Raw genomic sequence first — 26,634 nt, 5'->3', positions numbered from 1 at the left:
GTTATGGCACACTTTGGAAATAAAGTGGTTTTCAAAAATCACTGTAATTTTGAAAGGTGTGGATAAAAAACTGGTTGGATGGTTGTAGCCAGAGGGTTGTTGTCAATGGCCCTATGTCCAGGTGGAGGCTGGTTATGAGTAGTGTTCTCCAGGAATCTGTCCTGGGACCAGCACTCTTCAACATCCTTATCAACGACACACACAGTGGGACTGAGTGTACCCCCACCAAGCTGAGAGGTGCACTTGATACAATAGAAAGAAGGGATGCCATCCAGAGAGATACGGACAGGCTTGAAAAGTGGATACATGAGAATTTAATGAGGTTTAATAAGGCCAAGTGTAAGGTGTTGCACTTGAGTAGAGGTGATCCCATATGTGAGTACAGACTGGGAGAAGAACTCACTGGGAACAGCCCTGTGGAGGACTTGGGGTCCTGCTGGACAAATAGCTGCACATGAGCCAGCAGTGTGCTCCTGCAGCCCAAATAGCCAACAGTACCCTGGACTGCATCAACAGAGGGGTGGTGACAGTGGGCAGGGAGTGGACTGTCCCCTTCACTAACTGCTTATTCTAGAGTAGTTTCTTCTGGGAAGGGAGTGCTTATCACATGTGAACCAAGCTGGCACTTTGGGCAGACGCTCGGAGCCAGGCCTGGTGAAGAGGGTCAGGAAGCTGCATAGCCCACAGGCACCCAGTACCAAGCTCAGCCCCACTCACCGCCATGTACGGCCGGCACCCCGCATCTCGTGTTTTGGCGATGGAGTCCACAAGCTGTCCACTAATGCCGAAGTCACAGAGTTTAATATTTCCATTTCTGTCCAGAAGAATATTGGAAGGTTTGATATCTGTAAGGGGAAGAAATTTAAACTGTTAAGTCTCAGCTGGAGGGTTAAATTTCCCAAAGGGCAGCTGCAGAGAATCAGCACCAATAGTGACTGCTGCACATGGCCCCCGACTGTGCTCATGGCCACTGAAGGTCCAACCAGCAGCGACAGGAGATGGAGTGAGCCACCCAACAACGCTGAAAGCCCAGTACAACAGTCCAACCCCTGCTTGGAATGGAAAAACGTGGATCAGAGGGGCAAGGAAACAGCCACCAACCCCTGAGATCACAATGCAGAATCTGTACTGCTCCCCATGCTCCCAGTTGTGGCAGGGCCTGTGCTAATTACACTGTGACTTGATGCAAAGCTTGCTTCAAATTCTTGCCATTAGCACTGTAAGCAAGAAGAAGAAAACACGTGAACTTACCTCTGTGAATGATTTTCAAGTTTTCTTTTAAGTGGTTTAGTGCTTTCACAGTCTAGGAAAAAATACAGATAAAAAATAAGCAGATGTCATAAAATTCCTGTGATTATTCAACTTCTGGAGGTCCAAGAGCAGGGGAGAATAGCATTAAACACAAAAAGCCATAAGTGCTGCAAATAAACTATACGATTAAAACGTTTTTCTTATAGTTTTTCCTGCAAACAGAAGGTGATATTAAAAGAGGGCAAGTAACTTTGAAAGATCACACTCACACTTCAAGACAGGAAAGCAAGAGATGAAGTTAAGTAATTTCTGACATTAGTTAAATTAAGTAAGAACTTATTTTCAGCCCTGTGCTGTACCTTTTCCATAAGAAACAAATGCCCTATTCTGCTGTTCCCATTCCTGAGTAGCAGCTCCTCCTCTCAGTGCTGTGAGGAGCTTCACACTGTTGTGATTTACTCATTCACCACCAAGTGGAAGAGATACTCAAAAAGCCTGATAGACAGGACAATTAAAAAAAATAAGTTTTAATTTCACATAGATCAGTGAAACTGATAGGCAGAACGTTGACTTAATGATGACGGCAAGAGGATGTTAGTGTTCTGCTGGTAAGCTCTCTGAAGTTGTATGCCTGTGAGGACAAAAAGCCTCAAAAGCCTGCTCCTTCCTGCTTGCATTTCCTGGTGCACACGCTCCCTCCTGCTCACATAATAAACTCTTGTGTCCAAGAGTTTGGGTAATGAGAAGCTCTGGCAAACTCTGCTGAGCCCAACTGGGGCAGCTGCAGTGCTGTCCCTCCCAACTTCCTCCTTTTGCCCTCCTAGTGCAGGCTCTGCTTGTCACCTGAAGCTACCAAACTCTGCTGAAGAGCAAACCACCAACTGGTTTCTAGGCAGGTCTGTGGAGGAATGAGAGTGGATGGTCTTCTTGGACTGTGCTAGAATCTCCTGCTCCTAGACTCGAACCCAGACTCTTCAGCTCAGGGTAACAGAGCGCTAGCATGAAATCAAGGGTGATGTGGTGAAACACACTAGGCTGCTGCACAGGTCTTGCTTCAGCCAGTAATACATTTAGCTGGTCAGTAGTATGATGATGCATCCCATAAGCAGCAGAACAGCCATCAGCCGTCTTAGACTGGATTTTCAGTCTTGACTTTAATCATCTTATAACAAAGTGTGTGAGCCATCGAGGCAGACTGCCAGCTTCTAAGAAGTGACTGCAGGTCCAGGTGGGCACAATATCTCATAAAGATGTCTTCTGGAAGGATGAGGATGATGGCTTTGTCCCAGGATCTGACCCTCAGCAGAATTTGCCTGTAGCTTTTCAAGAGGTCGCAGGTTGCAACTTGATGAGCACTTCCCAACCACTCTGACAAAGCATGACATCAACTTACTGCAGAGAAGCAGTTTGTGCTTTGTTACAACATATCACTCACGTTTTCCTGTCACTCCCAAAGCAGACTCCTAGCAGACTTCACCGTTTAGAGGCCTCACTGGAATTACCCACTTGGCTCAGCTGTGACTTTTTCACTGGACCAGAACAACAAACTGATTATGCTCCTGCTAAAGAACCCACCTGCATTTTTAGGAGCCTTTGCCCAAGAGGTTTCTGGACCATGGAAGCCCAGACTATCTTACAGAAATCCAATGGGCCCAACAGAGCTTTATGGGCAGCAGCAGGACAGACATCTCAGAATACTTTTCAACACTTGTTCCTTCACAGCCCAAACCCAAAAACCTGTTTTGCAAAGTCAGTGCTTACTCTTGTATTTAGACAACCAAGAGTTTGAGCAGAGTCAAAGTTACAGATCTCCAGGACCTGATTATCCACCATGTTATATGTTATAGGAAAACCATAATATATTCAAGGTTCATTAAAACTGTGATGCAATACAACAGCAGCAGTTGCACTGCATGCAGATCAAGCATCTTTCTTACAAGTTAAGAAAGAGACCTGAATTTTTCAAACTAGCTTCAAAAAAAACCACACACACACACACAAAAAAAAAGCTTAACAAAATACTCACAGCTAAAGTGATTTTGCCTAGGATTTCTTCTGGAATAACATCATCTAATACACTATATACATATTTGTAAAACTTATCAAACGAGGTAGACATGAGCTCCATACAGATCCAACAATCACCCTGGAAAAAGAAAAGAATCTTTGTTACTGTCAAGCTTAAATGAGAAACAAAAACCCAGAGAGCATTAAGATATCCCTCAAATCCAATAAAACACAGAAACAGCAACATGCATTTGACAGGAAGGAAGAATTCCATCCTGATTAATTTCAGCCATTTGATCAGCAGCGAGCCTGAACTAGTCATTGAGAGGCAATGGAGAAATCACCCCTATTATCCATTTCTCACTCCATCCACCAGCAGAGAAATCTAACTGGCAAGATCAGACTTGACACTGCATTTTAGCTGCTCGAGAATAGATGAACCGACGCCTCAAAAACTGTCTGGTTCCCAAGGAGGCTGATGGCACAGTGAGACACAGCCACGCACATTAAGACTACAAAAATGCCCTGCAGTTTACGTCAACTCTGCGTAGGCCAGAGAACATTTCATACTGCATTTGGAGACATAATTAAAGCAAGAGAAAATGAAAAGAAATCCAGGAGGACAGGGAGTTTTGCTGACTTGCATTTAACAGTTAATTTAAATGCAGAAAACTGTTAAGGCACATCCCTGCTAAGTGAAAAGGGTGGTGGGGCACTGGCACAGGTTGTCCAGAGAGGTGGAGGATGGCACCCAAGGTCAGGCTGGATGGGGCTCTGAGCACCTCATCGAGCTCTGCATGTCCCTGCTCACTGCAGAAGAATTGGACCAGATGATCTTTACGGGGTATGATTCTATGAAAAACTAAGGTGAACAATCAGGGGAGAGCAGCATGTCTTCTTACCAAGTTCTCTCCGAAGATCTGTGAGTCAGCCCATTCAAGATGGGGATAAGAAATGGGTCACCACAAAAATTATGGATGGAAGAATTTCTCATCCCTTGTTGCAGTATGCACGGTGATAAACAGCTTAGCCATGGATTGATTTTAGCTATTTCAAATTTTAAACATTTTCACTCCCACTGAGGATCACTGAAGGCTTTGTATGAGCTGTTTCTGTAGAGTGTAATGCACTGCATGCAGTGAGTTGTTCCTAGGAATACTACATCACCAGAACTGGACTGTCCTCACCAGAAATGACAATCTCTACAGGCTGCATCACAGTCACTGTTAAAACTTCACGAGTTGCCAAAATCTAATGGCAAGATGTGTTTGATCAGCCTGGCTGCCCCATTATGGTGAGGCACCGTCTGAAGCACTGCTGAGCTCCTGCAATGCAGGAAGTGACAAATAGAGGAGAAGCCTCCTGAAGTAATTATTCCCAATCAGACAAAAACACAGACACACACAAAGCACATGGAAATGAAATGAGGAAAAAAAACAAGAGCGTAGAAATCCTGGCACTCTTGCAAAGCTCCATGCTCCCATTCTATGCACCTGAAGTCAATTCTGTTTGAAGCAACCTCCTGGTCTTCAGGTCAGCCAGAAGCAATTCTCAGGTACTAATGAGAGAATTAAAAAAGCATGCCAAGCCACAGGTTTTAAGGCCAAAGAGAAGAGATTTTGTATCCACTCAGAATGACCTCCTACGAAAAACAGGCCAAGAAATGGCATCCACTATCCATGGCATCCATCTCCACACCAACTGCTTGGTTTAGTGGGAACACAAAAGACCAGCAAAGGGGCCAGTGGGAATAAAAGGGGACAGTTTCAGTGGTGTAAAAGCATCCTTCACCTACACACTGGTATCAGCTCACATCTCCCACATAAGGGAAAGGGCTGCTACAAGCCTGAGCCCAAAGAACACATCTGAAACAGAGCAAAAGGCACTGATCAAAAAGGCACTTTGTTGAATGCAGAGGCTGGGACACTACCAAGAGGCAAATACAGCACAGAGAGAAGAGAACACAGCCATTCCAAGTGATTGACACAAGGCAGTTGTGGAGAGAGACATGGAGAAAGGAGAGCTCAGGATGGATTTGGCTGAGGCCCTGATCTGATTTAAACTGTAGAAATGAATTTGTTTCAGATGCAGAAGTGTTTCCTTTTCAGCATTGGCAACAAATGCAAAGTGCAGTTGTGGCACTTCTGTATCAAGAGTGGCTCAGAGAAAGTACTGTGGATGCAGTGTTAGTGATGCATGTGAAGTCATGTGAAACTGGAACCATACCAGACCCTTACCAACTATCCACAGTGAAAGCAAACGACGACTCTACTGCCCACAGGATCTTTCAAGACATTGCTTCTGCTTTGAGCAGCCCTAGCTTAAAAACTGCTAGTGTGCCACATTCCCGTGGGACTGAGACTACAGGGAACTGGATTTGTTTGTGAATTCAACTGGCTGCCCTGAGCCTCACATCTATGTTCAACTGCACTGGTATGTGAGCGCCCTCAGTGGCCCAGGTTACAAGGCTGTTGTTTGTACAGGAAAAGCCAATTTATGTAGAACAACAGGCAACCTTATCAGAGCTGTGACTGTAACAAAAGCTTCACTTTGTATGTCTGCAGGGTTGTGGTGTGCATTACTGAACACTCCAACATGTTTGTGTGTCACCACAACATTCAAAATGATTGTGATCAAAAGCACCAAAGGAGAGCAAAAATCAAGACATGGTTTTGTCCATCCCCTGGGACAGATGAGAGAGCTTTTCAATTATGTAACTTCTTAAAGGCTGGTGCTGAGTCAAAATCCTGCAGGTTCTCTTCTCTTCCTGTAACTTGAAAGAACCTACCTACAGGCAGAGCTGAAAAACCTTACTGAGAACAAAGGGTAAGACTGGCAGGTACAACTGAATTTGGTAACCCAGCTCCTTTCTTAGCAAATACAGAGAAGTGATGGTGTGCATGGTAAACTTCTGCTTCATCTTGAGTTGTGAGAACAAAATTATCTTAATGAAAGTTTCTCTTCAATTCATGCTCCAGGTCAGGTTGATTTCTGATTACAAAACGGCAAAGGAAGAAGTTTAGCTTTTCTCTTCCACTATAGCTATTCTTCCAAAGAATATATTTTATTCCTTTTCAAGTGCTAAATTACCAGATGCTAGCGCACTTCTTACAGGCACGTCAAAAAATGTCCTTCCAATGGTCCAGGACATACACTAAAACTGTGTATTTACCTGCAGCTGGGCTGCTTCCACTTCTGAATTCTTGTTCTTAGTTGCCAGCAACTAATACATTACAGAGATGCCACTGAGCTGGAAAGCAGTTTGGCAGGAAAAGGACCTGAAGGTCCTGGCAGACAAGATGAACATGAACCAGCCACAGATAAGGCTGATGGTATTCTGGACTGCCTTAGGCAAAGTACTGCCACGTTGACCCCTCCCCTTGGCTCAGCACCTGGAGTGCTCAGTCCAGATCTGGGCTCCCAACCACAAGAGACATGAAGCCACAGGAGGGTCCAACCAAGGGCCAAAAAGATGACGAAGGATGAGTTCGGCCTGGGAAAGAGAAGGCTCAGGGGAACTCTCATCAATGTCTATAAATACCTGAAAGAACAGTGCAGAGAGGAAGGAGCCAGGCTCTTCCCCAGGACACGAGGCATTGGGCACAAACCATAGCACAGGAGGCTCCCTAACAACACAATCCACAAACACATTTGAATGTGCAAAGTGCCTGAGCACTGTCACAGGTTGCACAGAGAGGCTGTGGAATCTCCAGTACCAAAAGCTGCCCAGGCACGGTCCTGGGCCACCTGCACCGAGTGGCTCTTCTTGAGCAGGGAGCTTGGACATAATGGCCTCAAGAGGTTCCCCCCAGCCTCAACCAGTCTGTGATCCTGCACTACCAACACTGCAGTTTTACCACATTAGTGCACCATTGTGCAAGTTGCATCTATACTAATGAGAGTGAATGGAGACTCCCACCACATTTCCTTACAAGACACATAAGGCACTTTTCCTAAGCACTGAGGATTGCTCATTTGACCAGACATCTCAAGCCATTCCAAAACAGCTGAAGACTTCCTCGGTCAGGTAGCAAGTTGAGGAACTCCACAGAAGTGCTACAGAGCAGCGACATCACATATGGAGTCTCAGTCCAATGAAAGACTCAAGGTACCAAACAAACCTGAATATGTTGAAATAATAAACACTGCAGATTTAAGAGCCTGCCTGGATGTTGGCATTGGGAGACACTTTTGAAAGTCTTTGTAATGACTAGCACTGTTCTGAATATTATACTTATTTCATATTAACAGAGATCTTTGGGACAGAGAGCAACTCTGTCTCTGACTGAGAATGCAGGATACTGGAAATATTTATTCTTCTATTACTTCATTTTTCTAGTTGTGGTTCTGTTCTGTCACAGGAAAGTTAAATTGACTGTCACCTTTGTCTGAATGCTTTTGTGTAGTATAAAATTTCATGAAATATAATTGCTTTCATTCTTCCTCAAATCTTAGTTTGTCACCAATAAAAAAGAGTTGAGAGTTTCTAGAGCAGTCTGCAAAGGTCTTTTAACTGTTGAAAATTCCTAGAGATCCCATAGATTTAAACAGAGTGTTTACTGGACAAAAATCACAGAGCAGGGCTTTAAACACTACTTTCATGAGTTGGGAAAAAGCAACTACTGAGATGTGGTGGGTGTTCTTCCCTGAAGCCTTTCAAGGCAAGGCTGGATAAGGCTCGAGGCAACTTGATCTAGCTATGCATGTCTCTGTGCACTGCGGGGGAGCTGGACTGGATGGCCTTTAAAGATCCCTTTCAACCCTAAGGATTCTATGATTCTACTTCAAGAAAATAATGTGTATTATGAAAGTACTTCCTAGGGCACTGCAGGTGACAGGCACTCCATCCCATTCTCCTCTGGGTGTCTCAAGATGAGCAGACATCAACAGCAAAGAGAACAAAGATCTTGTATCAAATGAACAAGGATACATCCACAACTCAAATCAACATCAGTGCTGTGCTGCTGACACAGCCATACTATTTACTCGTCCCTCATACCAGCTTAAGGTCCCATGGCCTGCTCTGCCTGGCTTCCTGGGCTTATCTTACAACTTGGAATGAATTTTGCATTATCATTTACTGAGTCTGTTGATTTAAACTTGGCTTGGCTACCTTCATAGTGTGTAGAAGTTGCTGCTGATATCCCAAGTCAGACAAAGCTTTTGTCCTCTTCCACTCTTGATAAGAAAGGTAACAGAAATGGTTAAAAGAAAACAGAAATTAACCTTAAAAGAATAGTTAGTGTGGTTGGGACACAGGAACAATCTCAAACTAGGTCAGCTGCAAATCTTGCAGCATACACACAAGAAACAACTGCTTTTCTCACAGATATCTTCGCCCTCCAAACAGCAACTCTGAGGGAGCAAGTCTCAGGGTCACCCAGAGCAGATGTATAGCTCAGCCTGATACTCTTGCATTCTCACTAGAAGTGAAATCTTTGCAGAATTCCTAGCAATCCTCTTCTTCATCTCCCATCTGGCAATTACTGTTTTGAGAGGGAATAAACTGACCCTGGTAACCAGACCTTCTGCAACGTGCCATCTCTCAGGACTAACATAGAAAGCTCTGTGTGCTCTGTAAATCAGAAGTCAATGGTCTCGCTGGGGCAGTATGGGGAAGCCAGCTGACTTCATCAGGCTCTCAATCTCCTACAGCCAGGAATAACAGCAGAACCACCTCTCCCGTGTTTCTCTTCCTGATTCTCCTCATTCCTCAGGCTTTACTAGAAGCAACCTTCTCTCTTAAGAAGTCAAGCTGTGGACATGAAAGCCATCTCAACTGACTCACATGAACAAGTCAGCAGTGAGGGATGCTTCCTGCTCTTGCCAGAAGGGTGAAACTTTCTACCTGGGATCTCTGCAGAAGCAGCAGAGCAGTCCGGTCAGCTGCCTCAATAGCACAAAGTAGGCTGTACCACCACGGGGACGTGAATGGTGACATCAAGGTCACAACCTCATAGCTCTGGAAAGAGACTCCAGCACAGGCACCATCTGACGTCAGCATGATGAAGTCTCCTTTATTCATGCGAAGGTTGAAATGTCGCTTTTCCATTATTCATGTTTCACTAAGTAAGTAATTCAATTTCATCCAAGTGAGTGCCTAAAAACTCTCACGAAGTTCCACTGCTGATAATTTACATTGATATACATTACACTGTATTTGTAGACATACCTAACAGAAGGATGTACCACGTGATTGAAGAACAAGGAACAAATAAAACACAGGTAAAGGCGCTGATGGCTGAGGGACAATCAATATCACTTCCCAAAAAAGACTCAATCCCATGTCAAGCTTCCATGAAGATTATTCGCGCCCCAGTCTGGTTTTCATGAACCGATGGTATAGCTATAGCTTATGGCATTGAGCAATTTTTCAAGAAGCTTTCAAATTGTCAGAATTGCCAGAGACAAAGCAGCATTTTAAACCTTTCCCTATCAAAAAATGTTTGCTGAACAAGTGAGAATACAAGTAGGGAAAATATTTTTTGCCTTTCCAAACCAAACAGTTTATACTCATAGAGGCTGTCACAACAACTTGTCTGTTTACAGTTATATGACTGCCTTCAAAGTAAGTTCCACCCAATTTGATTTACTATTCCTACTCCCAAAACCATCAGGGGAGAGCTCTGCTTCTCAGCACCAACTGCTCAGTCCTTCAGAGAGGTATATTCAGAACAGCCCATCTGTCCTATTGCTTCCTGAAGCTGCTACAACCTTCTTGCCAATTATTTGATTGTGAGAGCTGCCTGCTCCACATTCTAGCTCCTCTGAAGAGATTCAGAGTGAAGTTTTTCACCTTTTAGGAGTAGGAGGAAGAAAATTTCCCACCTGTAGCTCCATCTATTCCCAGAGAATCTGAATCCTGGCTCAGAGCAGAAGGTCCCAAGATCTGCCTTCCGGACTGTTTTTCCTTATTTTTCACTTTAAAATGCTAAAAGCAAAGTTTGTTGCACATGTATTGCTGTAGGACTTCCTGAGAGAGGTTTAGTCCCATGCGGTCCTATGATCCAGTGCAACAGGGAGCTGGATGATTCATTACTTTGGGAATGGATCAGAGTTGGAGGGTTCAAATATACTGCTGAAAATCTTTTTTTTCCACTTAAATACATTTTTTCTCTTCTCTGCTGCCACAGTTTTCCTTCCTTTAAAAAACGTAATTTATATTTGAACATTTAATTAATATGACAAGACAGAAAACTCATCCAAGTCTATCAGGGAGAAACTAAGGTGAGGGGAAGAATCCCACACCACTGATGCTGAGGGCAAAGGCAGAGGGGATGCCGGGGGGCCAACACAATATATCCCAGAGTGACCTTACTGAAGCCTTGCTCAAAGAACAATGCCTTGCTGCAAGAGAACAGGACTTTTTGACAATAGAAAGGCCGGACTGACTGCTGGGCACTGATCAGGACAGGTTTTTGCATTATTGATGTATGTACGCTTACACGCTGGAATGTGCCTAGAGTTGCAAAGAGGTGACAGGCTCATGCAGCTCTGAACACGTTGCTCATCAGCATCTGGCAAGATATGGCCTTGCCCAGAGACTTTTCTTCAAACTATGAGACAGCCTTATCATTTGTATTTCAGCTAAGCTGCCAACTTGCAGCCAAGGCTGAGCCTGCACACTCGGTAGGAGTTCAGACTGCATGAACAGGGACAACGCTTCCTGGCCCAAAATGTTCAACTGATAAGACAAAGTGAAGCATGGGAAAAGGAAGGATTAGTAGCCTTATTTTAGAGACTGAGATTCAAAGCCAGAGAAAAGACTTCATGAAATTACACAGAAAGATTCTTGAGAGGCAGGAATTGAATATTCAGTTCTGACTATGAGCTTTAAATTCCAAGATTCACCTTCTTCCTCTAACAGCACCCCAGTAAAGCCTTTACAGGCTCAGCGTGGGGCTGCAATGCCAGATAATATGCAAAGATGGAAAACAGGGATCTACTCACTGTTGTTCTTCTTCCTCTGGGTAGGCTCAAGTAGAGGAAAACAGGTAAGATGGCATAAGATTGTTCAGGCTGCACGCAGAACACCCAACTGTTTTTACTGGTCATTCAAAGGCAATGGGAGTGCTTGGGCAAGGCACAAGGAGACAGAGTGATACCTTCTGCTGTCTTGCAGAATAATTCATACCTTAAATTATGTATATAATAAGTAGATGCTAAAACAGTCACAAAAATGCAGTGATTAACATAGTATTCCTGGCCATGAAGAACCGAACTATGTCAGGATTAACAGTGGTCAGCTTACATAGCTTTTGATGCTCTAACTCTGGTCTTGATATAATTCATGGAAGTGTCATATTGGATAACTCACTCCACAGCACAGAGTATTTATGTGCATTAAAGGTCCAAGCAAAATTACTGCCCCTAGGCAAGCTACTGTAGGTAGTGATGCTTTCAAGAACAGTAAAGCAATTGTGTTACCAAAACGATAGCACAGAACTGGAAAAGATGCAGATAACAGCAAGAGAGACTATCAAAGATCAGAATGGATTCTGTGTATGATACAAGCTGGCACTTATCAGGCTGAAGAAGAAGATATGGTAGGCAAGGAATATGACAACACTCCAAAAGATCCTCAGGGGCCTGGACAGAATGGATAAGGAGCAACTGCCTCATCAAATACAGACACCAAGGGAACCACTGGGAGCAGCACTCAGAATAGTGGGATGAAAACTGGAAATGGACTGTGGTGATAGGCCTCCAAATGAAGGGTGCAGAGTGAAGGGTGCTCCCTCTCTGATAGCACTACAAATGCAAAAAATGTACAGGTATTCAAAGGAAAAACAAACCTTTTAATGGACAAGAAATCCAGGAAAAATCACTAAGCAAAAGACAGAGCTCAGAAGACATTAATCTACACAGGACTGAAGGCTATGCCAAAGTCACACACACGCTTCTATAAGCAGATCCTGTGGGCCGCTGCTAGAGACAGGAGCACCTGCTGCTCTGACCCAGCAAGGTGACTTGTACCTCCTTATGCATCTGCATGTACAAACTTCAGGGAAGAAACACATCAATTGTGGGTCTGAGACAGCCCTGGTACATACACACATGCACACATACATCTATACGTACATCAGGTAAAAGTCTGCTTCCAGCAGCCACCTTTATTACAGGGATACTGAGTTCGCACATGTCCTCCACGTGGCTCTTTCTGACAACAGCTGACATTGATCACACTTGTGTCCAAGTATGGTGCTGCAGAGCTGCACCCAGCCCAGCAGCACTCACCTTGCACGGGGAACCACAAGTTCATTGAAAGAGAGACTGAAATATGCAGACAGACATAATAACAAGTGGGAGAGCATCTAGGAGCACTCAAACATCTGGGTATCTTGGTTAAATAACCTTGATTAAAGGTGGCTGTCTAGAAACCCTAAGAAATTAATTTGCTCATCCTTATTGCAAACTGGCAACTGCAAAGACAAAAAAGGCAGAAAAACAAACTGTGCTACGAATGAAGCAAGTTTGGAGTCCCCACCTCTCTGAAGAGTGCACCATAAAACTGAACAATATATGGGCAGTCACTGCTTCGCATTACTACATCAAGGTCCATCAGAAGCTGCTTCTGTTCTTTTTCATCCACTGTCGACCGAATTCTCTGAAAGAGGAAGAGCAGCAGAGACTTTATCACTTATATGCCATTACTGTATCCTCAAAACCACCACTGGAGAAACATGTCAGGGACCCCAAACCCAAGGCTGAGCAGGCAATCCCCAAAGCATGCTCAAACACACTCTAGAGAATGGAACTACTTAAATGAACTACATTGTCAAACAAGAATTTTAACTGATAACCCCAAAAGTTGTTAAATTCAGACTGTAATATACCCAATTAAGTTTTACTATCATTAAGCATCATCATTTTCAGATGAAATAGCAGAATGAAATCAAAGAGCAGAAATTTCACTGAAACCTACAGTGAAACAATACTGAATGGCTTTTATTTCAAAACAAATACCCACAGAGTTTTTAGCAATATTGGATGGGGCTCAAAGGCCAATTTGAAATTTAACTAAGGAACATTGTGTTTCAAATCAATAAGAAAAGCAAAGAAGACAAAACAATTCCCTCCACCACAGCCAACACTGAAAATGGCCCATCAGGTAATCGAGGAAACACATTTCTCTGGGAACCCTAATGGTGAGCAACAGTCTTTCTCATAAAACTAACAATACTTGGCTGAGGTAACATCCTTGCCCAAGGTAGCATTAAGATATAATGTACAAAATATAGACATACTGTATGTTTGAAAACACACACAGATATATATATATATACACATACACTATTCTTTATACTATACGTAAGGAAATCTATGATTTGAGTGGGAAAGAACAATGCAAGTTTGAAAGAAGATAGCACACTTCTAAACATGAAGCTCATTAAATGAAGGACGGAGTGGACCATCCAAAGATTTTCATGTAATTTTTGCAAACACATTTAGCAATTTGCACTAATTAATGCATTCCCTGAAATGTGAGGAAAATCATGACCCTGAAGAAGTCATGTTGAGAAATAATTAAAAAAAAAAAAAACAAAAGAAAAAATAATTGTCAAGAAGTCCAAAGCAACAGAAGTAGCCTAGGCACTTCTTGAGGAGAAAAACTACTTGGCACCTAGGCAAGAAAAAATATTCAAGTTTCTGGGACAAACTTGTGTGATACCAGCACCAAGTCCTACCAGCACTGCTAGGCAGAGCTCCCTGCCCTGCAAACAACTGCTGGTGGCAGCAAGACCACACATGTTAGCAAGCACAGGGCTAAGCATGTGAAGGTACAGTCAAGGCTGGCTGTTCATATCACATCATTTAAGAAACAGTGCATGATTTTGTAACTTTAGACTTTTTTGTGTTGAATCACAAAAAGCGAGGACCATATTGACACTACAGTTTTCCTTACCTTTGGTGCATCCTGATACTGTTATTCCACCATTCATTCTTTATGTTCTAGTTTGGCCTAGACCAGTCATTGTTGTGCTCATGCTGCTCTTTTCCCTCTCAATGGATTCTAGAGTACTAGGGAAAATTGTCCAGCACATCCACACACCTTGCAAAGCCACCGAGTGGGTGGTATTTTGTAGTTGCAGATAGAGCAAGAAGGTGGCTGAGGGGACTAGCAATGAACTAAACCACTTCACCTCTAGGTCACTGGTTCAAATCTGTTTTGCAGAAGTTCAGTGCCATCACTGAAGAAAGTCACATAAAGTCACATAAAGTACAACCCCATGCTGGGACACCAAAGGCTAAGCAGAATGAATTCTCTTTCTAGATGGCATCAGCACTGTATGAAATGATAATGACATTGCTCTAACTCTTGACAGAAGATGATGGATGGCAAAGCCACTGTGGTGGGATGTCTGAGGGACAGTTTAGATGCTTCTCTGCACTTCTCTGAAAAGTTCACAAAAAAGGTGAGGAGCAATACAAGAAGAATCTTTTCTCTATACTGTGACTCATAGCACTCTTCCATGCCAACTCCGTATCTCCCAGCCCCCCAAAAGCCTCTCTCATGGTGATCCAAGAATCTTCTTAACTTCCCTCTGCATCACCCTCACATTTGCACAATCCAGCCTCCCTGCAGCGTGCTTCTCAAATTCCACAACTTCATCCAAAAGCATCTCATCCCACCTCTGATATTTCCTTTTCTGCTCTTACTTCTTCATCTCTGGAAAGCACATAAGATATGTTGTATAGAGGAGGTGATTTTAATGGCACCCTGGAACAACACCAATTCCTAACACTGCTCCTTTTGCCAACCACAATCTCCCCTGGAAGAAAGAGCAAGAGCAAGTAAAGGACACAGAGGATGACTGTCAGTCAGTTATACTGCAGAGCGTCCATGCAGATGCAGCACCCAAAGGACAACTTGAGAAGCCAGCATGAACTCCTGAGCAAACATCGCTGCAGGGTCCAAAGACTGCTGGGGATTTGGGGTTTGAAAATTCAGGATGAGGGCAAAACAATCAGAGGCAATGTGCAGCACAGCTCGGAGCAGGGGCAGCCGAGTCTGGAGAAGACAGCTTTGTTTAGCTGGACAGCCTGTTGCATGCCAGCAGTCTCAATTCACCAGCTAAGGAACAGGCATTCACCAGCAAAAGAAGGAAGAAAAAGCAAAAGGTAATCAAAGTCAACAGCAGCCATTATTCAAATAGCACATGAGCTGTAATGAAGACCCCTATCTAACTCTATGGCAGGACACTGCAGCTGTTCCCACAGACAGACTTTCCAAGGATGTGGGAAATGGCAGGAAAGGAAGATGCAAAGCAAGGCAACAGTCTGGTGACACCATTTAATGGGACGGACGGGTCTCACTTGTCTTCAGGTCCCACACATCTTAGCCTGGTTACTACTCTACTGCATGCAGGTGCTGCTATGGCCAAACAAGCTAGGTAAGGAAGAAGGGTTTTCTTTTAGCAGATAGAGGAAGTCTCATTTTTAACAGTTCCTTGTTGGCCTCAAACTGCAACAAACCCTTCAGAAGTACACTCTTCAGCCTGTTTAGTACAAGCTCAGGTTAGGATAAAGCCTTCTAACATCAGAAACAAGGGCTCTGAAAGTTGTGCCCTGGACAGCATCAGCAAAATGCTAAGCTATGCTCTGTGGATTGGACCACTCGAACCTAAAACCAGGCAAATCCCACAAAGCAGACCCAAAACAGTAGAGACATCACCAAGCCTCAGTACAACAAGAAAAGATTCAGGTGCAGTGGGTAGCAACCAGTTGAGAAAGAGGAAAGGGAATAAGGAAAAAGGGGAAAGGTAAAGAGGAAAAGAAGAAAAGGAAGAAAAAAGCCATAGGCACGAAACTGAAAACCTGCTTCTTGAGCTAGGAGGAAAAACAGCACTGTTCTGCACACAGCAGAAAGCCCAGCAATGGTGCCTGACAGTGCCCCAGTGGGCTGGGTTACCTGCAGGGTGACGGAAACAGAGGGCTGGAAGGGGTCTTGCACACTTGCTGCTGAGGACAAGAACATTCATCTACCCATCCATAACACTTTTAGTCCCAAAAAAAGCAGGTCAGGTCTTCCACTGATCACAACTAGCCTCCGTCTCCTCTAATAAGACCCAATCTCTCACCATTTCCTTTTAATTCATCACTCACTACTTCCTCTGCATCTTATCAGCAGGCTTTGGAATAGCCTCCCCTTACTCTCAGCCAACTACCCAAACAGATGAGTGAAACAGAAAATCCTCCTCAATAAATTCTAAGGTAAGTAGTCAGCTTCAGGGCTGTATCTAATTGTGCCAAGAATGGAAATGTATACCACAAGCCAGCTCACAAAAATCCTAATGCTCCTCTTCCAAAATCATATGGGAAACAGGAAGGTCAGAGAAACATGCCCCTTGATTGAACTTAATCCACTTGTGTGTCATCTTAGAGGGCTATCAGACATCCAGGAAATGATGGATAAATTACAGAGGTATAAATAAATGTTTAACTTCTGCTCTCAAGGACATCTGATACTTAACAACCTATTTCAACTGTGGGACTGCCTTCAGTGAAAATCCGTGAAAACCAAGACTTAAATACCTGTTTTAAAGCAATGGGTAAGAGAGCAAGCACTGACTACAATGCAAAATGATGTGAAAGAGGCACTGTGTTCTGAACCAGGAACACCTCTACAGCTTACTGACTTCTCCTGGAAGAACAAAGATCTTTTACAGACGTTTTATAGGCTTGACATCCTATGTATTTCCAAACAGTGCCTCAGCCAGCTTCTCTGATTATCCAGCTGATCTAAGAATTGCTTCTGAATTTCTTAGGACAAGAGCATAAGAAGTGGAAGGCCACCTGTAGACTTGTCAAAACTATTGCTAGACTACACAGAAAGTAGAAAGTCAACAAAATCTGAACACGTTGGCTAGAAGTGGAAACTAAACTAAATAATATTGCAGAGAAAGACTGAATCAGTTAGATTGATTTATACTGCAGATAGATACTGCAAGACACAGAAAATTCTGTACATAGCTGAAAATCACTGCCTCTTCTGGAGGGGAGGAAAACTTGAAGGACTGCAGACAAAAATGCCCCCTCCGCAGTTTGCTCACTCCCTAGGTGTATTCTGATGGAAAAACCACAAGAGGTGCAAGACTTGTCCATGGGGCCCTGACAAGAAGCCTGAATACCAACTGAAGCACAAACCATTTGACCAGGCTCTTGACAGCACAGTTTTCAGCCAGTTCAAAACAAGAGAACCAGAAGAGGAAGAAATTGTTAGAAGCTTCTAGCACTGAAACCAAAACGTCTGAGTATTTCCTACAGCTGGATAGCCGTGGTTCAGGAGGCTGGAGGGGAGTGCAGGGGCCTGAGCTGTGCCTTCCCATTGCTGCTGTGCTTGGGCTCCAGGCTGGCACGAGCACTGCTTCACAGGTTAAAGGTTGGCTATGTCAAATATTTGATTATTTGTCTTGGGAACATTTCAAGCAAGAAACCCTCCTAGCCTTCAGAATTCTGGTTAATAAAACCCACGCTACGTATTATCTGTGCTATTTAAGGAGTAAGCAGAGCCAACAGTGAGAATAATTCCTAGCATTCATTCAGACTGGGGGACGTTTCATTTATATATTTTTATATCAATCTGGGAAAACAAGGATATTTTAACATCTCATTTTGATCACCGATCTTAAAGGGAAACCTCAGGACAGAAATAACCCTCAGCTGCTTGCTGAGCTTCCCAAGGAGACCACTTCACCCTACTAAAATGAGACTTTGATCTACAAAGACAGTCTGGTTCTTTGGTTGTGTGGTATCCTCATGAAACAAGATGCACAGCCGCCCAGAGCAGCTATGACAACAACATATGGTGATACTGGAGGGCAGGTACCAAAGGGGCTGGGGCAGCATGTGTTGTGAAGCCTCAGCAATAAGATGAGGAGTGACAGAATGCAGCAGATCCTGGGAAGGGACCAGGGCTCCCTGCAGGGAGATTGTTCACAAGTGACTTACAGATTGACACAGACTGAACAAGAACAGAAGAGCAAACAAGAAACCAGAAACAAAGCGAAAGAACGATGGGTGAAACTTGGAAGCTGGACAAGACTGTATTGCAGAGAACTGATGCTGGTGCAGCAGGCAAATGTGGGCCAGAGCAGATACTGCCTTCAAGGAAAAGAAGGACTCCAGAAGAGAAACGTGCCAAGGAAGTACAGAGTTAATGAAAAAACTGGCCTGGCAGTGGTGAATTTGCACAGAGTTGGCAATGGACAAAAATGGGCTGTTTTCTTTTCCAAAAGGGAGAATCTTGACCCCATATGCACATAAATTCTCGGGAAAATTAATAAGGATTTTTTGAGTGAAGAGAAGATCACAGTGCCCACTGGCTCAGAGTGAAACGGCACTTGGAATCTGTAGGAAGACCTGTGAGATAAATGGGATTTAAGGAACAAGAGGATTCTTCTTTCAATCTCGCAAAAATAGAATATTTTTCATGGAGAAAAATGAAAAAAATGTTCCATATAAATCCTGAGTCCGATTCCTCTTTCTTTTACCACCTCCCCTTCTTCCTGATGTGCCTGGGAAGAGGCTTTCAATGGGACAAGCAGGGGATACAAAAGCTACGCAGCAAATCCTGCAACTGCCTGCCTGTAGGCAAGAGCACAGCTCCCAGCCTTCTGCAGCCACGTCCTGCTGCTCCGGCCTGCCCTGCAGGGACACGTCACGTCTTCCTGTTATTTAACTACTTATTTCTAAGGGCACAGCAGGACAAAAACTGAAGGAGAGGGAGGAGTAGAACTGGGCACAAGAATTTATCATCGAAGCCTCTCCCTCCAACAGCCTGAAGCTTCACACCAGTGACACAAAGAGGTATATTCTCCTCCTCCACCACTGATGCTGAAGTTCCAGATGGAAGCTTTCAGTCTTGCCCAAGGGCCTGACAGTCATAGGACACCCTCATTAGAGGTCCCAGGATTACATCTGCCAAGATCCAGACACGGGCTGATCAGGCCAAACTGCATGAAAGGAGAAAATGAAGGAAAACCGTGCTTTCACCTGTACATCTCAAGTTGTTTTGGTGCTATTTCAGCATGTGCAGGAGTGGAGACTGCTGGGGTAAGAAGTGGAGACAGGAGAGGCAGCCCCTGAGCTTTGCTTGGGGACCTCAGGAGAACAGCAGAACGCATGCTGCAGGGAAAACACAGGTCACCATGCAGAGAGAAAGCAGAAGGTGAATGTAAACAATGCCTGAAGGAACCAAAAATTGCAAAGTGCCATGGAAGTGGAATGACAGGGTAGGAAAAGCCAGAAAAAGGAAGTGGAAATGATTTGAGGTCTGATATAGCAGCTGCGTTTCCTCAAGTCTGAGAGGTGTGCAGGATGAGTGCTCAAAGCTGCCGGGCTGTCTGGGGGCAGCAGGAGCTGGAAACTCCAACATGGGAAAAGAGCAACTCTTCATCTTTTCATTACTATGTAACTGCAGCATGCCTGTGGAACAAGCAGGATTTGAACCTACCTGCAGAAGGGACTGACAAGCTGCATGCCAATGCAGCCTGGAGATGGTAACTGCAAATAGGACTTGATCCTGCCAGGAATAAGTGGGGTGGAAGACAGCTGATTGCTCCAGAATCTTGTCATGGGTAGTGATGGAAGAGGATGAAGGAGAAACTGGATGAGGCCCATATAGCAATTTTCTCTGCATCCAACTAGCAGCTTCTGGAGCTCTCCCTGTGTTTCACTCATCAGTACAGAACAGTCAACAACTTCTGGCTTGCAGCCTCCAAAAACCTGTTTCCTTCTGCTGAACGCCCTTCCAAGGGATCTGTTGTTGCCCTGGTGTTGCTGTAATCAGCTCTTAGGGAAGCACTGGACAGGAGCAGCAGCACCACCAAATAATCAGATACACTGGTTCTGAAATTCAGTGTCCTCAAGGCCAGGCACAACGCACAGTGCCACAACACTGAACTGCAAGCAGGTGTGACTTAGATCATAAGCTAGAACCTCAGATCACTAGACTGACAGGGTTTCCTCTCAACCATTCATTTTCTATGGTTTTTCTCTTAGGATAGTTTCAATTTGAAGGAGAATATATCAAATTAAATTCCTGCCTGTATAGCAAGGAGAAACTACAGTGAGCAGCTTGTTTACGTGGAGGCAGGTGAGGAGCTGGGGCTTCAGAAGGCAACAGCTTTATAAGCCAGGAGGACACCACAGGCTTGGGGGAAACAGAGGGAACAGGAGATGGATGGCCCCAAACACAGATGGACCGTAAAGCAGACCAGAACAAAGCAGGTTACTGCACAACACAGACTGCCCCAAAAGCAACAGCAATTTGAGAGAGAAAAGGCTAAGTGCTTTGGAATGAACCAGTAGGTAGTCTGGAATCAGCTCCATCCTGAAACCTCACCTGAAACTGCACCATCCAGGCTTGGAAATAGCTCTTTCTGCAGCGGAGATGTCACATACTGTTCCACTCATACATTTTCCTTTGCTCAGTCACATTTTATTCCCATTGGCAGTGCAGAACAGCCCTCACTCCTAACATTTTAGAAACAGATGTGGCTGCCCAGAGCCTCCAGCTTCCCTTTTCCCTTCAGTGAGGAAAAGTGTAGCAGGCACAGCTGTGCCCTACAGGGGTCTGTTCAGAGAAAAAGTGGCATCACCCCAGCCCGCAACTCTGACATTTCAAAATTCAGACACTGTAAAATTAGGGGGTTTTATTTGCTTAATGCTGAGCCATCATGCCCAGCACTCACAGAGGTTGCACACACCTCTCTTCCCTCAGCAAAGACAGCTCAATATGATATGCAATGCCATTTCCAACAGTGGGCAAGAGCACTGTTGGAGCCTTCCACCTTGCAGGTGGGAGCTGTACCTGCACTGCAGCCCCTACATACTGACAACACTTTGCTACCATCCAGAAAATCCCTTTGCAAACATAGTCTGGGACAAGAGAATTTCTGTGCCAGCAGACACGGCTCCTTCTTGGTGACACTAGCCAGCCCAACAAAGCACTCATTGCAGCAGAGCTGTACCCACTGCAGAGCTCTGTCACAAACCCACTTGGCTATAGGCAGAGCTTTTTTCAGACCCACAGCCACTATGATTGCAAAACCTGTTGCCTAGGACAGATACTGTGGGCATGGGAGGCTCAAGTGCCCAGGCATCATCTCACCACATCAGTGGTTTTCAACCTATCATCTGCAAACTCCACCTAACAGTTCCACCAAAAGCAACTGAAAGAACCAGGTCTTCACCTACAGGCAGCCTCCAGCTCCACTGATGACTCTGAGGGATTAAAAAAAAAACACAATGAAACACCAATACCACTGCACTCTGTTCCAAAAAGCTGCGAGGCCCAGCCAATGACCCATCCCTATGAGGATGTCAATATTTACAGGAGAAAGTAAAGGGCTGCTGGTCACTCCAGTGGCCTGATACATTTCAGACAAGTACGAATTACATTTGTAGCAGCTAGAGCTGGAGCTGTGGTCTGCCTACATGCCACACCAGGCCAGCAGCAGCAAATGCTTCCAGATGAGTTCAGAGGAAAGCCCAAGAAGACAGAGCGCCGAAAAAGAGAGTGACACCAACTTGTACACAGTTCAAAGCTTTCTTCTACTCTTTCAGATGAGCCATGGGAACACTTACAGTTAATATCATCAGCAAACGTAAAAGACTGATGTCATTAGCTACTAGCTAGCAGCAAGCAAAGGATATGGAAGAGAGAGAATGGCTGCTGTCCACCAAGCCCAGCTCAATGCACAAGCAGCTCCTCAGAAATGCCTGGCGAGAAGCACTGCTACAGCGAAACAAAGACTACTCCATATCACCCAGCTGGGAAAAGAGGCTGCATATTGTTCGTGCTTCTAAGGTGAGATTTTGGGCAGCATAAGGTAGAAAATGGGCAGTCCTGCAATCCACACCACCTTCCATCTCCTCAGCAGATCCAGCATGGTAAGCAGAAAGCAAATAGACACTATCACGTATCAGCAAGAGCAAACCACTCCCTGGAAGATCCCCATTCCAGCTCCTCGTGGGGAGGTGGTTAATAACCATGGGCACATGCTTACATAAAAAGCAAATCTCACATCACTGCCTTATTTCACAAAAGACACGAAGAAGCTGCCAGACATCAGCTTGTGCCTACAACCAACCTCGGCTGTATCCGAACCAGTGACCCAGAGGTGAAAGGCCCGTGCCCCATTACCAGTCTCCAGAAACATGTGATCCTCTCAAAACAGTAAGCTCCTGATAGGCATTTTCAAAAGGGCACAAGCAATTACAAGAGTGTCACAAATCACTTGACAACATGCCTGTTATACAATGCATTTTCAGCAAAAAGCAGCCTTTATATTGGAAATAAAAGAGCAGTAGATGGGTTGTTGATGGAAGAACATTAATTCTCCATCACAGTTCATCCCTAATGGACTGAAGTACAAACGTAAGGATGGGCATCACCTACTTTAACTGCCATAATTTGCCCACTTGGTTTGTGGACCATTTTGTTGACAGAACCATAAGCGCCTCGTCCAATTTCTCCAAGGTCTTTCAAGTCCTCTGCTGTAAAATCCCAATGCTGTTCAGGGGAAATCTTCAATTTTCCTGATGATTCAATGCTGTGTGTTCTCAGTCTCTCTCTGTCAAAAATATTGGGAAGCAATTTTTCCACATTTTAAATAGTCTGTAAATGTCTCTTTTCAGCACTTGATTAAACATTAGAAGAGAGGGGTTCACAAAGTCTACAGCAATAATCTGACTCCAGGAAGGATTCTGGTTGGGGTGGGGAGTGCAGGGGTGAGGGAGAATGTTAATCAAAAATGACATACATTTGCTCACAGCTTCAATTAACGATAAGTTTCTCCAGCTGTGGCATAAAATTCAGCATGTCTCATATATTAGAGTCATTCTAATCACTCATTCATACAGTTCTTTCTGCTTTGCACAAAAGACATCAGGCTTAAAGCAGGATCTGGTAACATGCAGAACCAAGACTCTGAAGAGCACTCCCCATCCCATCTCCCCGAGCTCCTGCTGCTGTACACCGTTATGCTCCATTCTCACTTTTAACTGGGTTTCTATTCAACATGAACAAGACCTTTCATTTGTACAAGGGGACTTCAGAGTGTTTGCTCTTAATGGAAAACTGCAATTAATTTTTAAAACATCTTAGGCAATCGTTTAATTTATTAATAAAAAATACAAAAACAAAACAAACAAACAAAAAAACAAATGAAGAGCCAATAACTTGTATCTATAAAAAGCAATGCAAGCTGTTTGTGACATACAGAAAAAAAAGTGCCTTCAAGCACTTCTTCAAGCAGAATGCTGCCTCAGGTGTATAGGATGTAGGAGTTCAACAGTTGTTTTAAGATACCTATAATTACTCATTCAAATGTGGCAAAATTCCTACTGATTAGTAGGAAATGCTCAAGAATTTTCAACACTGTTCACCTTAAAATGTCATGCAAAATTTCAGATTTTTATTAATTAACGAAATGAATCACACATCTTTGGTCACAATGTGTACCAAAAATCTGAGCTTCCTACTTCAGTGTAGCATTAAGAGCATTAAGGATAGTTCTGACTGCAGGGCACACCGACCCCACACAGGCAGTCGAGCCAACAGGTGTTTCTGGCCACCGTGTAAAAAAGGGAGGTTCTGTCAAACCCATCCCTACTCCGATCACTTCTCTTGGGCATTTGATGAAGCAACCACACGCTTGTCCAGGCTGCAGCTGAACATGCATGAAGTAGCTGACCAAATGCATAAAGCTCATCAAGTTTATCAGCCAGATGAATACGGATGTTACTGCCGATTCCAGGCGTGATGAACACCACGGAGCAGGTGTCACCAGCAGCTGTGAGCAGCACCCAGCAGGAAGTGCTGGTGGCCCCATCCTGCCCTGGGTTTTATTTGGAACCCGGCTTTTGTGAGGGCAGCGAGGTCAGGCCCAAAGGTCGATTTGCTGGTGCAACCAAGGTTCAAACGGTTCATCTGCTGCACTCCAGCTTCCCTGGGACACAAGCTTAGCACTTTCCAGGCTTGGAGCAGCTGCATTTCCTGAACCCTTGACCTGTTCAACGAACGTTGCTACCAAACCGCCCCTCTTTCCATTCTAAGCGGCGTCTCTCCTGCTCATCCCCCTTCTCTAACCGGAGATTTTCAATCTGCCATTCCCTACGGAGTCCTTCAGCTTTGCTGTCCTTCAGAATAACCCTGCAGCACACACTGACGGTGTGCAGCCCAGAGGCGACGAGCACAGCAGCATCCCTCCCTCAGCACTGCTGTGCGTTTGATGCCTCAGAATAAAACACTGCACTGAGTGGCATTCTCTCTGAAATCTACTTACTGAAGAGCAAGGAATGAAAGTGAGGCAGTAAAGGAACAAGAAAAGAAAAGAATATAGAAGAATAAAAAAAGGGAAGAAACATGACCTCCAGCCCGCTGTCTCGCAGACAGCGTACACTGCACCAGCCAGCTGCCCCCTAACTTCTGCACTGCTCCTTGTTGTCAGCAGCACAGGAATGGCTCTGGCTGTAGTGTAAGGATGCAGCAATTCCTGCCCACAGAGCTGAACGCTGCTGGGGCAGGATGCGGAACAAGGGGCTTCCAGGTGTGTGAAATGCGAGATGCAACTTCCTGAGCAAGCCCTCTCCATCTCATTTTGAAACAACACTGCCTATTTAAGTTCTCAGAAAGTTAAAAAAAAAAATATTGACGGGGTGTATCCTGGAAAAGCAGTTAAACCTCTCTCCAATCTGACCTCTGCCTGTTTTTTTTCCACCTTGGAAACTTCGCCTTTCTTACCCAACGTCAGAAGAAAACTCAAATCTGGAGCCCTTATCTTCCTGTCACAGAGGAGGCCCATCTCTCCCCAGCTGCAGTGTGACAGCAGAGCTACGCTGTTGTTGTGCAGCTGCAGGATGTCTGTCCCCAGCAGCAGGGAGGAAGGTGGGCACAAGGAAATACCCCTCGGGTCTATACTGAGTGCCCCCTGCAGCTGTGTTCTGGTGAAGCTGCACAGCTTTGGGGAAGCTCAGGGTTAAAAATGAGACATACTGGTACTGTCCACCCACAAAATCTCGTATGTTGTAGCTTGGCTTTATTTCCATTATGTATTTATGAGGCCATCTGCCTTGCGTTGCAATCAGACTTTTTGCCTTTTTTAATTTCCCTTCTTAAAAATACCCAGGGAAATGATCAAATAACCAAACAACAAGCTAGACAGAGTGACAGACATTTTAATATAGATTTTGCTCATTTATATAATTTGTCAGTTGTAAACAAAGCAGTTTTCCTTTAAGCAGCACAACCAAACTTAAGAGGCAATAACCGGAATGCATTGATTACCTTTAGCATCAAAAGATTATGGCTGTTTATAACAGAAAATTTTTGCTGTAAATAAAAAAAATAATAACTCAGTACTTCCACATAAACAGCTCAAAAATGCAAATCTGGAAGTTGGATACTGCACTGACATAAAACAGGAATTTTCTGGTGTAAAAGTGATTGAAGCAACAAGAATAAAGAAGTCACCAATGCAGTACATGTTACTGGATTTGCACTGCTGCAAGATACTGGCATACATAAATCCATAGGACTGACATGCTCCAAAGTAATAAGAAAAAACCCTGCCTAAATCCTGAGCTTAGAAACAGCGAGGAAACCAGACAGAGCAGTGGCTAGCAAAGGTGAGAAGTAATTAATAGGCAGTTCCTGTCTCTGCCTTCAGGCACTGTGCTCGGTGCTCATTACTTTGCACAGATGTGAACAGACACAGGACTCCTCCCATTGCTTAATTTCTTTACATTGTGCAATCTGAACCTTGCTAAGGCTGGGAGTGTTGGGCAGCTGTTCTTTAAAAGATTAGGATGCTGGACTCACGGTGCTTCCTTTTAGTGTTCAAACCGCGCATGGAAAAGCAGGAGAAGATGGCTAGATCATGTAATCTTCACAGAGCTAAAAGTAGGATTTGTGCATGCACCTGAGAGACTAGAGCTCCTGGTGGCTTTTTCCAGAGCTTGAGCTTCTAACTTTGCCTTACCTCTGAAAGTTTGAAAAGTAAGAAATAAAGCAATCCTAGGCTCACAAGGTTGTGATTCCTGCACTTGATAGGCACCAGTGTACGGGTCTCACTGCAGATGGTTACTATGCTTGTCACAGCAGTTATTCCAGGGATTAGGAACACCAAGCAAGACAACAGCTCCTGCAAACAGTTGCCCTTTGTCAGAAATAAATCCGTTTGTGGGCCCAGCTTGGCAGCAGGCACGCAGACTGCTGGCGCCAGGCACCACAGCTGGGCCAAGGGCAGCATCACACGCTGGGGACGCAGCTCTGCACGCCATGGGCCAGATCCAAGCAGGAAAGATAGGGCCTGTGAGAGCCCCATGCACCTCCCAGCAGAAGCACAGAGGCGTTGGGATGCTCTCAGA

At 44.5% G+C, this 26,634-nt stretch overlaps 1 protein-coding gene across 10 annotated transcripts in view; it reads right to left on the bottom strand.

Moving 5' to 3' along the window:
- The window catches only part of MAP2K4 (mitogen-activated protein kinase kinase 4), an 82,715-nt gene that overhangs the window by 13,732 nt on the left and 42,349 nt on the right, over positions 1-26,634 (bottom strand). For all 10 annotated transcript variants that reach the window (XM_085240373.1, XM_085240374.1, XM_085240375.1 and 7 more), the window contains 5 exons: positions 22,664-22,838; positions 12,746-12,865; positions 3,278-3,397; positions 1,252-1,303; positions 718-845 (listed from right to left, as the gene is read on the bottom strand). In XM_085240373.1, coding sequence (XP_085096499.1) covers positions 718-845; positions 1,252-1,303; positions 3,278-3,397; positions 12,746-12,865; positions 22,664-22,838 — 595 coding nt within the window. The remainder of the gene's footprint in view (positions 1-717; positions 846-1,251; positions 1,304-3,277; positions 3,398-12,745; positions 12,866-22,663; positions 22,839-26,634) is intronic.

The sequence above is a fragment of the Meleagris gallopavo genome, chromosome 20 (genome assembly GCF_905368555.1).
Source record: "Meleagris gallopavo chromosome 20, MGAL_WU_HG_1.1, whole genome shotgun sequence".
In the NCBI taxonomy this organism is placed as follows: Eukaryota; Metazoa; Chordata; class Aves; order Galliformes; family Phasianidae; genus Meleagris; species Meleagris gallopavo.
Note: the sequence above shows the minus strand (reverse complement) of the source record. Positions and strands in the feature narration are given on the sequence as shown.